General features: G+C 40.4%; 1 protein-coding gene across 7 annotated transcripts in view; it reads right to left on the bottom strand.

Moving 5' to 3' along the window:
* PTPRK (protein tyrosine phosphatase receptor type K) overlaps positions 1-15,859 on the bottom strand; it is a 437,401-nt gene that overhangs the window by 48,982 nt on the left and 372,560 nt on the right. For all 7 annotated transcript variants that reach the window (XM_088452079.1, XM_088452101.1, XM_088452086.1 and 4 more), the window contains one exon: positions 7,956-8,116. In XM_088452079.1, coding sequence (XP_088308205.1) covers positions 7,956-8,116 — 161 coding nt within the window. The remainder of the gene's footprint in view (positions 1-7,955; positions 8,117-15,859) is intronic.

Raw genomic sequence — 15,859 nt, 5'->3', positions numbered from 1 at the left:
ATAGTTCAATCCCCCCCCAGCAGTGCCCCTAGTAGTATCCCCAGAAGTCCCTAGTAGTAGTCCTTCACCCCCCCAGCAGTGCTCCTAGTAGTAGTCATCCTTCCCCCCCCCCACAGCGGTGCCCCTAGTAGTAGTTGTCCTTCCCCCCCCCACAGCAGTGCCCCTAGTAGTACACCCCCCCCACACAGCAGTGCCCCTAGTAGTACTTCCCCCCCCACACAGCAGTGCCCCTAGTAGTATTTCCCCCCCTCCCACAGCAGTGTCCCTAGTAGTACTTCCCCCCCCCACACAGCAGTGCCCCTAGTAGTACTTCCCCCCCACACAGCAGTGCCCCTAGTAGTACTTCCCCCCCCACACAGCAGTGCCCCTAGAAGTACTCCCCCCCACCACAGCAGTGCCCCTAGTAGTACTTCCCCCCCCCAGCAGTGCCCCTAGTAGTACTTCCCCCCCCACACAGCAGTGCCCCTAGTAGTAGTCCAAATGCAGCAGTGCCCTTAGGAGTAGTTGTCCCCACCCACAGACACACACACTGAAAAAAACTAAAAAAAATTATCCACTTACCTTAAGCCCCGTTCCGGCATCTGCTCTTCCGTCCGGCGTCCTCCCAGGCCGGCCCGTTCTGCATGATGGGAGAGACGTCATCGTCTCTCCCATCAGCCACTGCGGGAGCCGGAAGACGGAGGCTCCGGCAGTGGGCCGCAGCGCAGCAGCCGATGAGAGTCTGTGTGACTCTCATCGGCTACTAAAACAAACACACAGCTGCCGGCGCCGGCGGCTGTGTGTTTGTGCTGTGTAGTGCGGACGGCACTTATGTGCCGTCCACACTACCGCCCTGCCCCAAGATGATGCAGCAGCACTGACTGTGCTGCTGCATGCAGTAGTGTGGGGGCCCAGGGACGACCGCCCCTGTCGCCCCTCCCTTAATCCGGCCCTGGTGACCCAGTTAAAATGTAGGGTACGGTTTTGTGGACATATGAGACAAAATATTAGCTTTGTGGCCCTATATCTAAGGTGATGTTAACCGAATACTGCAAACACCATTCCAGCAGCATCCCAATAGTGAAGAATGCGAGTGGCATTATGTTGTGGGGATGCTTTTCTTCAGCAGGGACTAGACATTTCATTACAATTGAAGGACTAATGGATGGTGTAAAATACAGGGAGATATTACAAGACAACCTGCTTCCGTCTGCTAGAAAACTAAAGCTTGGGAGAAAGTTCACCTTTCAGCAGGACAATGATCCTACTAGGCCAAAACAACACTGGTTGAACAAAAAAAAATTAAAAATGAATTTTCTAGAATGTCCAAGTCAGTCAAAGTCCATCTCTTAATCAACTGAGAATCTGTGGCAATATTTACAAACTGCAGTCCACAAGCATCACCCAACCAGCCTGAACAAACTGGAGAAAACCTTCAAGGTAGTATGGGAACAAATCACTTCCCAACAGTGTGCAACCTTGGTAGAAACGTACACCAACAGGATTAAAGCTGTTATTGCAGCAAAAGGTGGTCCTACCAAGTACAAGTCTGCAGTTATAGTTATGCAAGCAGCATATGTTTAACAAACAAACAGATAAATAATGAAAAATTAGTTTGAAAATATACTTAAAGAGCCTACTGGTTCACAACCAAAATACTTTCTGGAATAATCTGCGTAAGTGTAATATGTAGTTCAGACAAATCTGTTGATTTTTAGGGTGATGAACCACTGTAGATCTAAAGTACCAATTAAAAGCTAAGAAACAGGTAATAAAAAATAACAAAAAAAAAATCAATGACTAGGTTAAAACAAATGTCTGCTGATCTAAATCAATTGACTGATCTACAACCTACTAGTAACTTACTACTACCGTGTTTCCCCGATAATAAGACACGGTCTTATTTTTTTGGGGGGTCAAAAAAACTCCATAGGGCTTATTTTCGGGGTAGGGCTTATTTTAATTAACATTGACAGCATCATGCCCTCAGTCCTGCTTTTATCCCCATCATGGCCTCAGTCCTGCTTTACAATTCTTTACTTACCATTATTTTTTTTTACTATTTTTTTTTGTTAGGGATTATTTTCGGGGTAGGGCTTATTTTGGACCATTTTTCAAAAGTAAGGGTAGGGCTTATTTTCAGGGTAGGTCTTATTATCGGGGAAACACGGTAAGCTAACTGCACCATTAGGCAGTAAATATGTACCCGGGCGGCGGGATTCTGGCATTGGTATATCGGAGGCCGGCATCCCGTCCGTCAGCAATATAACTACATCCTATTGAGGACACCACCACTTGAGCAGAGTAAAAATTAGAAACTATAATGGTTTACCAATTTCTTATGGTAGGTTACTAAAGTAAAGTTTCGCCTTTACCTAGTGTTTTTTTTTTCTTGGTTTGGTACCAAATACTGCGTAATGTAGATCCTATTAATGCATATTCAACTGAGTAATTAAAGTTTGTTCTTTTATGGTAAATCTAGAATAAACATTCACCAGACTGTAAAATTTTACAGTGTTGTAATACATTGATAATTGATATAAGAACACATCTTCCATGCTTCTCATGACCATTTTAAGTTTGCCAACTACTGAGGGAAAGCAGCTTGCAGGAGACGCTGAGGGTGGCATTTGCCTCAAACATAGTAGCACCTCTAAATAAGATTTAAAAAAAAGACTAGCTCTTTTATTGGCAATATCATAAGCAGAAATGCAAAATAAGTGAACTGTTTAAAACAATAGAAACTAAGTGTACTAGACTCATCTGCCCTCCTACTTACCAGTGATTGGCACTGCACCAGAGCAGCAGGGATAAAAAAGATATTTATACATTAAAATACTTGTCTTAAACCAAAGTCAGACTGCATTTGACAAATGTATGTTTATGGTTTGCAGGGATGGTTGAAATGGATAATACAGCCATGCAAACTAAGCCTATCTAACATAAAGCAAGTAATAACAGCAGCAGGTAACTAAGTTTTTCTACAAGAAAATGTACAAAAATGCAATATACCAAATAGGGAAAGAGGATGTAATCTAAGAAAGGTTGGGCAGATTAAAAAAAAAGAGAAACTATTGTAAAATTACAGAATAGTTAAAAAAATAAAATAATAATATTACGCAAATGGAATTATAACGCAATATGAAAATTGTAAGGTGCAAGAAACAGGAGCTTGCAAAAAATGACAATTAAATGTCTCTTTATCATGACTTGCAAATTATTATTACTATTATTTTTTAATTTCCCTAACTTATGATTTTATGTACCAATACCAATTTCTTTACTTCAGAATAAAATAGTATCCAGATTGATAACACTATTACATAAACATTGTCATGTATATATTTTTCTTCGTTAAGGATTTTTTTTTTTAAATAAAAAATGGCAATAGGCAAATTAGAAACATTAATAGTACAGAAGCCTAGTCCTTTACAGCCATAATCCATCATCTATTCAGCACAACACCCCCCCTAAGCCTTTGTGGCGTTATGTTTTCAGCAATGGGTATAAAAACTATAGAGTACTTGAAAATTACAATACATTATTTCATAGCCTACAATTTGACTTTATTTTTGTTTTGTTTTTAACACTGAAATAAAAAAATAAGTCAGGGGATAATGCCTATTCCTTCCGCCTGAATATAAATGTGTTTTGGGTTCACAGTAAGTGTAACCAGGTTACCTACTGGTAGTCATTTTATGAGAGCATATTTTTCTTGTTGTTTTATCCAGATGAAAATAAATCGCTTGAAATAGCTTGATATTGTATGTTTATTTCTGGATAAGCTTTTACCATGGAAGAGATAATTGGAAAAAAGGTGTATCAGAGGCATGAAATAGAAAATGTAACCTGAAATAATGTACTGTCTACAAAAGCAGGATGCTCAAAGAAACAATAGATGTAATCTCGCACTACCTATTTTACAGAACGTGTTCAGTTTACCTATATTCCTTTGTTTAAACAATATGTCAGTCGTGTAAGAATGTGCAAACACATAGCTACAGGGAGCCCACTGGCCGATGTATACAGTAAGTTGTCGGTGTATTGCTGGTATTACTTGTAACCAACCATATTGTAAACCAAATATAAATTTGCTTCATTCCCACAATTTCAAATAACAGAATACAATGCAATGCACTTTGGCTTCAAAGACTCAGTAGTCTTTTGTGTACAATTAATTTAAGCTGCAGTCTACTATAAGTACCTACATTTAGGACAAGTTGGATCGTGGTCCAAAAGATGGACAGTCCTTCAAAAGAGAGGATAGTCCAGGGGTATGAATTTGGTACAGTAACATATTTTTCAAAACTCATATTCCGAATGCAAGCATGGTATATTATGATTTAAGCATGAGGTAACAGATTGTTATTAGTTGTACAACTATTCAGTTGTAAGCATTAATCTAATAAAACCACTAATAACGTAATTACTTATATCCAGCTCATAGAAGGCTCAACAGCACATATTCTATATATGGTGTAAGGATGCCATATCAGTGGGGGCCAATAGGATTTATAATTTTCTAGGCTCTCAAAGGGCAATATAACATTCTTTGCCATGTTATTTGATTATTGGGCACTTAAACAGCACTACTTTTTTTCTGGTTTAATCTCTTAGTATCTTATGTATATACAGTATGAACAGCTGCAATGTGCCACGTCTCCTGTTTTGTATGCTGGATTTCTCAGTACCTCCTTAATTTGTAATTTTTCTCTATACGTTCTTTAAATCTTTGTGCTAGAAGCAGTTCTTCGTATCTGCCATTGAATGTGTATGTAAACCCAGATTTCTGGGCTGGCTCTACAAGTACCATGCCAGAGTGGCAGGACTAGATTGAGCATGCTCTGTCAGTGTCAGCTCAAATTTTCTTCTAAACCACATTTTTCTTTTGATGATTGGTCTTCATTTACCCTGGGCATGGTATTATAGGCGGGTAGGGGGATGGACCTTATTGAGGGCTGCAGTGGGAAGCTGTTTACTTATGTTATTTATGGCAGCAGAACCTATGATTAAATATAACTGGACCTCCAGCACATGTTCCACTTCCAGGTGATGTTTTCTGCCTTCTTCAGCCACTTCTTCCCCCTATCTCACTGGAAGCTCACAGGCAGAACACTGGATTTGTAGAAGATTGGAATGTATAGATTTCCAGATAAATATGAAAATTGTAGTCAGAAACAATTGCGACTCTCTGGATACCATGGACAACGAATTACATACAGTAAGTCAGACTTATGGTATCCAAGTTGTTGGAATAATAACTACAGTATAAAATCCATGATAACTTATCATACATCAATTGGACATAGTGCTGCTGGGTGTAACTGGAAGGTGGGGTAAAGAGCGGCACAGTGCAAAGGTCTAGTACACAAACAAATGTAATCTTGTCCTGTGTCATTTGGTGTAAGTGTAGCGCTAATACTAAATATGAATGGAATTAGAAGCATGAATGGTTGCTGTACATTGTGTGCATATAGTGATCTATACTATACATGGCATAGATACACTTGTCCAGCAAAAAGATCTCCTGTACTGCTCTAAAGAACTTGTGTGTGGACCGTCAAACTGCAAGGGTGTCAGATATTCACGTATTTGCAGCTTTTGGCTCAAATTCATTTACAAATCTCTGTAGACTGAAAACACCTTTCTGCTGACTAACTGCAGATAAAGGTTTGTGAGACACATGCAGCAAGATCATTCATGCGTGAACGGGAAATGATGCCAGACTAGGTCCTCACCTAACACAGCAGTCGGCACAAGTGGATCATTGGGCACTGCAGGAAAACAAAGCTCATGAAAATACACATTACCTCCAGTTTGGGCGGTTGGAAAACAGACATACATAGATAAATATAAGTACAATACATCAACTGCTATTAAGAGGTTGAATTAATCCGAAAACGCAGACAATTTTGATATAAAATAGATAAGAGACCTGCGTGAGAAGACCAACTCAGGCTTGAACCGAACTAACCTATACAAACTTATATGCTCTGGGCAAATGGGGTTCCATTTAGTCAGGGGTAGTAGCACTGAGGTTTTTAATAAACTTTCATCAAGTGTCATATATACCCATGGCTTGCCTGCTGCTTCCAGGACAAACCAAATAAGAATGCATGTGCTTGCTTCAGCTTCTTTAAATAACATGCATTAATTGTGGGAAAATGGGGCATTCTATAAGCTGATGGGAGAGATGAATGATTTAGCATATCAATGAGAATTGGATCAGCCAATCACAGCATTCCTGTAAGATATGTATGAAAGAAGCAACTAAGGAGCAGATAATGCAATAAAGCAGAAAGTGACATTTTAAATTAGCAGTTAAACAGGTGTTTGCACTATATAGAAATAATTGATTCGCACTAGCTGATATTAAACAGTTAAGGTGCGTACTTAACATTTTTTGAACGATTTAACTATAACAACGTCATTATCGTTAAATCGTTTGTAAAATTGTTTATCTTTTTAAGCTGAACGATGAACGATAGTCGTTCATGCGCGTTCACGTTTGTAGTTCGTCCATTCCGACAGTCCAGCAAACGATTTTCGTTCAGATAATCGTTCATGTTGTTCAGAATGAACGATAAACGATGTACGATTTCCATTCACTGTATGCATGATTAAAAAATCGTTCATCGTTTTTGAAAATCGTTCATTATTTTAGTAACCAACGAGTTTTAGTGAACGATTTTCGTTGACTTTTTCAAGGGAAAATCTGAACGAAAATCGTTGGTAACTAACATCGTTGTGTGTGTAGCTTAAGTAAAGTGCTACACTCTTATTCAACTTGTGACCATATATAGTAAGGACTGCTAAGTTAAACGGGCAATTCTACAAATCCACATCTTTTACTTCCTTACCCTCCATATTTTCATAACTTAGCAGTGCATTACAGGACCTTCCATCTTTAGGTGATTATGTTGGACATATCACAGTAAAAGTATCCAATCATTGAGCACTTGATATAACTTGGGAGTGACACTGTAATATGCTCTACAACTACTTTCATTTCCATAGTATTCATTTTACCAGCTGTGCTTTGTGATCGATAGAGGTTAAAACATTCTGGTTATGCCACAAAAGAGGGATTGAAAATAATTTACAATACTACCATAATGTTACATAACATTCAATATATATCCTTTGGTTGACATGAGATTTGTTTTTTTTTTTTAAATTCCTTTGCACAGCAATAAGTCTTTACAAATGGTTATCATATGGTCACAGACAGCAGCACCATAGACATCAGATGTGCAAATGGCCCCAAAACACAAATTAGCAAAGAGTTGAATTGACACAGGTCAGTGTTACAAAGATTAAATAGGACTGAATCACCAAATATATGTTGCCCTCATTTTATACATATTCAAATAAGAGCATGTCTAAAACCTAACTGAACAGAGCTTAAAGGTGCTCATCAAACTAGAAAAAAAGCATCATAGGCAATACTATAATAATCCATACATGGATTACACAGTAGATTCTGACATTTTATCATGACTTTAGTGACAGAAAGAACCTAAGGAAATTCGATTTAACCTAAGAGTCTTACTAGCCAAAAGTATCATGAAACATAACATACACGTTGTAATTTACAGAAGAGCAAGCGTGTGTTATTCAGAAATATGTTTGTAAAAGGATAAATGATCTTATAAGAGCTGATAAACCTGTGATTGTGGCAGTTTTTTCCTATGCACACTACAATGCCTGTGTACAAACAGTAAGGGACAATAGCGTGTGCGATCAAAGACCAAAGCTGGAGATACTGTAGTGGATAGCAATCACCTGCACTAAGTTTCAATAAATAAAAAATATGCACAAAAGGCAACAATATTAAGTTCCGTCATGGCATGGGACACTTTAAATATATATTTGTGAATGGTATAGTCTGTTGATAATGGCCAATTGTGTTTCAGGTGTAGTGAAGACAACATTTGCATGGATTTAGCGTCTTCCTTTGCTTTGAGAATACTTACATCTGGGACTGAAGTTGTGAGAGTCCATATAGGTGATTGACAGTGGATCTTCTGCATGCAGAGTACTCTGGTCAGCATAACTTCTATCCATTGCATTCACCATATGCGTCATTTCCTGTCGCGCATTACCCATGGCATCCTTGCGTTTCTTGGCCAGTTTACTGCAAGGAAAAATAGTTAAATGTCCACTATTTGAATAGGAAAATAAATCTGGATGTCAAAAGAAACCTAAAATAAAGTTGAGCCACATGAAGAGATCATGAATTCTGCAAGTGTGCCAACATTCAAAACCAGCCAATGGCATTCAAAATATAGCATGGCTTAAAACTTCATAATAAATTTGAAACAAAGTGCTATGCCCAGGCTAGGACAGACAAAGCAGAGGAGTCCCCATTTAAATTGAGGTGTTTAGTAAGAGTATTTGTTCATGGTCACCAACAAATGTGTAAAAAAGCTTGCCGCCACCTCACCCAGAAACGTGTCCATTACCCAATACCATTCAAGTTTAAAACACATTTTATTCATTTGTTTCTGCCTCCTGCCTCCATGATGCTGGAACGTAGCAATGCATTTTGTTTGTGAAATTTATGACACAGTTTGCATGAACAAAAATTACACCAGCACATACAAATCTGAAATAATGCACATATGTGAAAAACAACAAGGCCCTAAATGAGATTACTTGTAAATTATCTTACTAGCGGAGTATAAAAGCAGGTTTATGAATGATTCATCTAAACTAAGCAGAACAGACAGGAAGGTCCTACAAATCACACCTTCTCACCATTGACAGCAGATCATCTCTATCTATAAATATCTCAATACTAAGGCTGATAGAAGGAACAGAATGAGCAATGTCAGTCACCAATAGGACAAAACTTCATTATGTAACAATATTTTATTGTGTATACTACTTGATGTTTAATCAGGGGCGTATTGAGAGGAGGGGGCCCGTGTTCACTCCCCGTCCGGGGTCCCCTCCTCTCTCCCTGGCTGCTGTCAGCGAACTGATAGCAGCGGTGAACTAGTGTGTGCCCGGAGTCTACTGCGCAAGCGCAAAACACTGGGAAAATGGGCGTGGCGGCCATTTTCCAGGTGTTTTCTGTAGCGCTACTCCGTGGGTGATCGGAAACCTAAGTATAAGAAAAAAAAAGTATGGGTGCAGGTTGAGCGGTGCGGGCCCCCTCTGCACCACAATTCAATGACTATACGATGGGCAAAACATCAATACTGAACAACAGTAGTGAATATCACTCTGAGGCAAATTCAATAAGCTCATAGCTATTAAATTGCTACCACTTGCGTTAAGCCCCAGAGGGTGCACTTAACGTGGATTAATGCACCCTCTGGGCTTAATGCGTGGGGTAACCCAGGGATTCCAGCACTTGACACGGAATCTATGGGTTAAAGTGTGTAACCCGTGGGTTTACTACACAGGGAAATTGACAAATAATCTAATAGCTCCGGGAGTTAAACCCAGAGCTTTACCTGCGCGGTAAACACTGTAGGTAACTGACTGCCCCAGAGCACTAGGAGATACTGATCATGTAAAAACTGATCATTTATGTACCCAATTTAGATCACAAAAAGGAAATATCACATTGAATATTAGACATATAAATCAGTAATAAGTAAAGAATAAGTAGAAAAGTCTTATAAGAGTATATTTGCTGGGAAGCAAATACATCGGGGTTCAAAAACCACTATGTGTATCAGCTTAGAGTGTCTGTAATAAAAGCATTAATCCAAGTGTTCATCACAAAAATAGTAATCTAAAGTTTATGCAAAGTAAAAAAATAAACAAATCCTATAAAAAAAGGTTGACCCCAGTGGGATCTTTTGTTTTCCAGAGACACAACGATTGCACTCGGTTTAAAATTGTTATTATTCAACACATACAAAAACTATGGAGATGTGGGGAAATTATATAACCTCCATCTCGAGATTGGTGCCAAATTCATAGCTGCCTATTTTCCCAAGATGCCCAGATGACTCCTAAATTTTGTGGAGCTTGCATGACCTACCAAGAGCGTAGAGCAGCCTCCTGGATGCTGCCCAATTTCCCAGTAAAGTGTACCATGCTTCCCACCTCTACTTCCATATCCAGGTAGAACAATTTAAAAGTAGGTAAATATGGGCCAAAATTGAGCAATAAACAGATTTTGATCTGGGTGTATTTTTACTTATTTGACAATCATATATTGCCTTTTTTAATCATTATAGGGGAAACGTATCTAACCTTTGAGATAAAGTAGATGCCTATATCAACCAATCAGCTTATAGCTATCATTTATCTAGTACATCCAATAAAATGACAATTAGAAGCCGATTGCTATGAGCAACTTCTATACTTTCTCTCTCAAAGGTTTGATACCTCTCCCCTACTATCTTTAAACTGTATGGCAAGGCATTTAAGATCTAAATATGTCTGTTGTAGCTTTAAAATACTATTGGGCTCATGTAGAGTTGGACAAAATTCAACATGAAAGTGCAAAATGCACATAGCCTACTCAAGAGTGCATGCAGACTGAGATGTATTTCCCTGTTGCATTAAGATGGAAAAAACTTTGGAGTTTACAGCAATCCAAAGTAAATGAGAAAAGAGCAGCGTATCATTTCTATTTAAACAGTGATGTTTTCTCCACAATCTGCGATCACACTATGAGGAAATCCCATTGCAGTTCTACGCCACTAGCGTGTGATATATTATGAACAGTCACAGGCATCTAAACATACCTGCTGCTTCTATGTTTATGGTATAAATTATGTCCAACTTTGCATAAGTAGCTATATTAAAAGGTTTTATATCTCAAAGAATGGTAATATTCTCACATTTCTGAATCCTATATTTAAGGAACTCTACAAACTACAGATATATTTGAAAAAGTCACAGGCTTATAGTCAAATATCTAGTGCACCATTGCTCCAGGAAAATGCCAAGCAGGCACGACACCACACCGGCCCACCTCCTCCTCATCATTTAAGGGGCACCAGCTAAAATGTTGCAAGAGCACCAAATTGTTTTTTGCTGGCTCTGTTTACAGCACACAGTTTCTGTTTCTCGGGAGTTCTCCTATCCATGAACCAGCTATCACAGCAAGTGTGCGTTCCACGACTCACTGCTATACAAAACAGAGCAGCCAGTGACATGGACAAAAGAGGACATCAACCTCACCACTACAAAACACTTCAGCTATCAGCAGATTATTTGGGCTCAGGGCCACCAGATTTTATAGGGCAAACAGAAGGAGCTAAAAATAGTTACAAAAAAAACCAAAACACTATATGGCCAAAAGTATGTGGAACTCAAACCTCACACACATGTGCTTGATGAACATCTCATTCCAAAATGATGGGCAATAATAAAGAGTTGATCCCTCATGATGTTATAACAGTCTACACTCTTCTGGGAAGACTTTCCACTAGACTCTACTACATGACTGGAGGTATTTGCATACATTTAGCCACAAATGCATTTGTGATGTTGGCCAATAATGCATGGCTCAAAGTTGGAGTTCCTATTCATCGCAAAAGTATCCAACAAGGTTAAGGTCAGTGCTCTGGGCAGGCCATGGTATTTCTTCTACACAAAACTAGTTTTTGATGGACCTCACTTTGTGCACAATATTATTGCTGAAATAAGAATTACCCTTTGCAAACTGCTGCCACAAAAGTTGGAAGCACACATTTCTCTAAAATATCAATGTGTACTGTAGCATTAAGATTCATTTAACATAAGCTCAAACCATGAAAAACAGCCCAAGACCAGTATTCCTCCCAAACCAAACTTTAGTTGGCACTATACATTGGGCAGGGAACTTCTTCCTGGCATCCACCAAATGCAGATTTATCAGCCAGACAGCAAGATGGAGAAGTATACTTTGTCACTCCAGTGACAGCATTTCCACTGCTCCAGAGTCCAATGGCAGTGTGAGTTACGCCAACGCCACTCCAGCTAAAGTTTGACATTGCTCATGGTGATCTGAGGCTTGTATGTGGGTGCAAAATCATCAAACCCCAATCCATGAAGCTCTTGATGAATAGTTCTTGGGTTAACGTTGCTTCCAGAGTCAGTTTGGCACAGTGTAGTGCATGCTGCCATCGAGAAAGACTAGGAGATTTATTTATTTTTTTTAAACATGTTCAGTGAAATTTTGAAATTAATACAAGGTTAGAATGCAGAAAGAAAAGACAAATAGGGATAACAGTAACTTAAGGTGCAACAATCAACAATTGTCAATAAAAAGATGAGCAATAGGCAATAAACAAAAGCTAAGCTAAGAGAAACAAAAATCAAGCAGTTGAGAGACTAGGACCAAAACAAAGAGTAGGGGAAATAGGAAAAAAACAGTAGGCAAAGGGCTTGGAGCAAAAGGAGGGGATGTTCGTAAAGGGAGGACAGAGGGGAAGGGATGGGGAGTAAAAGGTAGGGTGGGTGTGCCTTCCGAAAACTCCCAGGAATCAAGAGAACTTTTGAAATTCGGTTGTGTCTCGGGGCCTTATAGGGATCAAACACTGCTGAGTCACTCATGTAGAATGCTTGTGATATATTCTAGGTGGTAAGTGAGCCAAATTAAATTAATTAATATACTAAAAGGAGGCTCCACTTTTCCCAGTGACCAGCAATAGAACAGCTTGCAACACAGTATAATGCGGATCAATATATGTTACAGTTTAGGTACGATAGGGAGCAACCTACACAAGAGTATGATAAATGAGAAGGAAGATGTAAACCAGTTATAGTGAAAATAAAGCTATGGACATAATACCAATAAGGTCTAATTTTCAAGCAGAACCCACATGTGAGCCAGAAAGCCCTGAAGCCTACAATGTCTCCAATAGCAGTCAGATACTGTGAGAAATATGGCAAAGAGTTGGGTGGGTACAAGATACAATCTGTATAATTTTTTATGGGTGTTTTCCATAATCCAGACACAGATGTAATATTTCACAGCCTTTCTAATAAGAGCCTACTTCTCCGGGTCCAAGTTATCCCCTAGGTTTCATCCTAGGCCAGCTAATGCAGATCTTTCTGAGGTTGATTGTGAGGTTGATATAGAGAAGCATATTGACCTCTATAAAAGTTACTTGGCTGAGTAAAAGTGATGCCTCTGAAGATGTTGATAAGTTTAATAAGGGTACAGAGGCACACTTGGAGCTCTGAGAACTCAGGGTATGAGTGCAGCTAGCAAGATGAAGCCAGACTTTTTACTGTGTACACAATTTAGATCTTAAAGATACAATTCTCTGAGATTAGGTGCAACAAAGCACTTTGCACCTAATGTGGGCCATACGTCAGCGCCGCAAATCCCCACCGGCAATCAAAAATGCTGATCAGCGGACATCACTGATCCATTGGGAAATTGTGGAAATTCAAAATATTAAAAATCCCAACCATTTTCGGATTGAAATCGGGGAATCGAGATTGTTTAACATGTCGGATTTCCCCGATTCCCTGACCCCGGCAGAAAGAGGAATCCATCGCAAATGTATGGGACCTATAAGCTGTAATTGCTCCTAGTTGTATCAACTTCACAAGAACAGCACTTACAGTTGACATGGCAGCTCTAGCATAGTAAACATTTAACAAATTGACTTGTTGCAACCAATGACAAGTACCACTTGGAAGGTTACTGAGCTCTTCAGTAAGACCCATTTTACTGTTAATATGTGAATATAGAGACTACATGCTTGAGTTGCCTGTCAGTTAGCAAGGGCATCTGCAAATTTGTGGCCATGAAATATAAAAATACTATATATTATATATATTAGGGGTGAGCGGGTTCGGATTTCTGAAATCCGAACCCCCCCGATCCGAGTCCGATCCGAATCAGGCTCGACTTTTCCCGCCTGACTCGGATTTGAAATCGAGGCAAAACGTCATCATCCCGCCTTCCGAGTCTCGCGGGTTTTGGATCCTATATAAGGTACCCGCGACGGCGCCATTTTCTCACTCAGCTGTGGACAGTGAAGAGGGAGGGTGGGAGTTAGGGCTGTGTAGTGTAGTGTAGTGTAGTGCTGCTGTTGTCCACTACTTCAAAGTCCATAGGGGCTGGCTGTGTTGTGCTGTGCTGCTGTTGTTAATAGGGGCTGTGTCCACTACTTCAAAGTCCATAGGGGCAGGCTGGACTGTGTTGTGCAGTCAGTTCTCCATAGGGGCTGTGTCCACTCCAAAGTCCTGTGCAGTGTCCCAGTCCTAAAGGGGTGCTGTAGTGTTGTCCAGGGGGTGCTCTGTCCATCAGGGGTGCTCCCCCCAAGTGCTAAAAAAGTAATATATTTTCTGTGTTTGTGAATTGTGTGCGCAGTAGCCGCACGTGCATCAACAAAGTAGTGCGAAGCGTGCGCCTGTGTCATAAGTAAAGGGCCGGCTGGCTTGACCGTTAAAGGGTTCTGTAACCCCCAAAGTACACTCCAAACCAAAAAAATATATATTTTCTGTGTTTGTGACTTGTGTGCACTGTGGCTGTACGTGCATCGACAAAGGAGCAGCGCCAAGCGTGCGCCTGTGTCCCATAAGTAAAGAGCCGGCTGGCTCATTTCTTAAAGGGTGGTGTAACCCACAAAGTGCACTACTCTCCAGCAAAAATAAAAAAATATTTTCTGTGTTTGTGTGCGCTTTAGCCGCACGTATATATCAATATAACATAAATGGAGGACCAAACTTTCTCCGATAAAAATAAAATAGGGAAAGATCAAGAACCACTTCCTCCTAGTGCTGTTGCTGCTGCTGGGAGTTGTTCAACATCCCAGAGAGGAAGTAGGAACATCACTACTTTTACTAAACAATTGACCCTCCAACAGTCCCTAGCGATGAGGATGAAGTACGACAGCAGTCATCCTGAAGCAAAACGTATAACTGAGGCCTTGACTGCTATGTTGGTGTTAGACGTGCATCCGGTATCCGCCATTAGTGCAGTGGGATTTAGACAATTGATGGAGGTAGTGTGTCCTCGGTTCCAAATCCCGTCTAGATTCCACCTGCATCCTCAAAGCAGCAGCGACAAGCGTGCGTCTGTCTGTTAAAGGGTGGTGACACCCTCAAAGTGTGCTACACAAACAATAAAAATATTCTTCTTCTTTTTTCTGTCTTTGTGAATTGTGTGGGCTGTAGCCGCACCTGCATCCTTAAAGCAGCAGCGACAAGCGTGCGTCTGTCTGTTAAAGGATTACATCGGTGACAGCATCCAAGTAGGCATGTCAGACAGTCCGTACCTGTACTGGCAGCAATTTGGAGGCCCCTGTACAAACTGGCTCTATTTTACCTGAGTTGCCCCCCCTCCAGTGTGTACTCCGAAAGAGTGTTTAGTGCAGCCGGGAACCTTGTCAGCGAAAGGCGTAGGAGGTTGCTTCCACAAAATGTGGAGAAGATGATGTTCATAAAATGAATTATCAACTCTTCCAGGGAGACCAGCCTCCAGAACGTACAGAGGGACCTGTGGTTCCAGCAGGGACGAATTAATACTCTGTGAGGATGAGGATGTACACAACACTGAAGAGGGTGAGGAATCGGTGGATGAGGATGACATCTTGCCTCCGTAGAGCCAGTTTGTGCAGGGACAGATTAATTGCCAGCTTGTTTTGTGGGGGCCCAAACGAACCAATCATTTCAGCCACAGTTGTGTGGCAGACCCTGGCGCTGAAATGATTGGTTTGTTAAAGTGTGCATGTCCTGTTTATACAACATAAGGGTGGGTGGGAGGGCCCAAGGACAATTCCATCTTGCACCTCTTTTTTTTCTTTGCATTATGTACAGTTTGGGGCCTAGTTTTTCAAACTGCCATCCTGTCTGCCACTGCAGTTTCACGCCTAGATGGGTCACGTGTTTGTGCCGCCCACTCGTGTCGCTTAGCATAGTCATCCAGCTACCTCGGTGCAACCTTTTGGACATAAAAACACTATTGTGA

This window comes from Taudactylus pleione, unplaced genomic scaffold (assembly GCF_031769625.1).
Source record: "Taudactylus pleione unplaced genomic scaffold, aTauple2 ptg000006l, whole genome shotgun sequence".
NCBI lineage: Eukaryota > Metazoa > Chordata > Amphibia > Anura > Myobatrachidae > Taudactylus > Taudactylus pleione.
The sequence above is the reverse complement of the archived record's forward strand: the minus strand, read 5'-3'. Positions and strand labels throughout refer to the sequence as shown.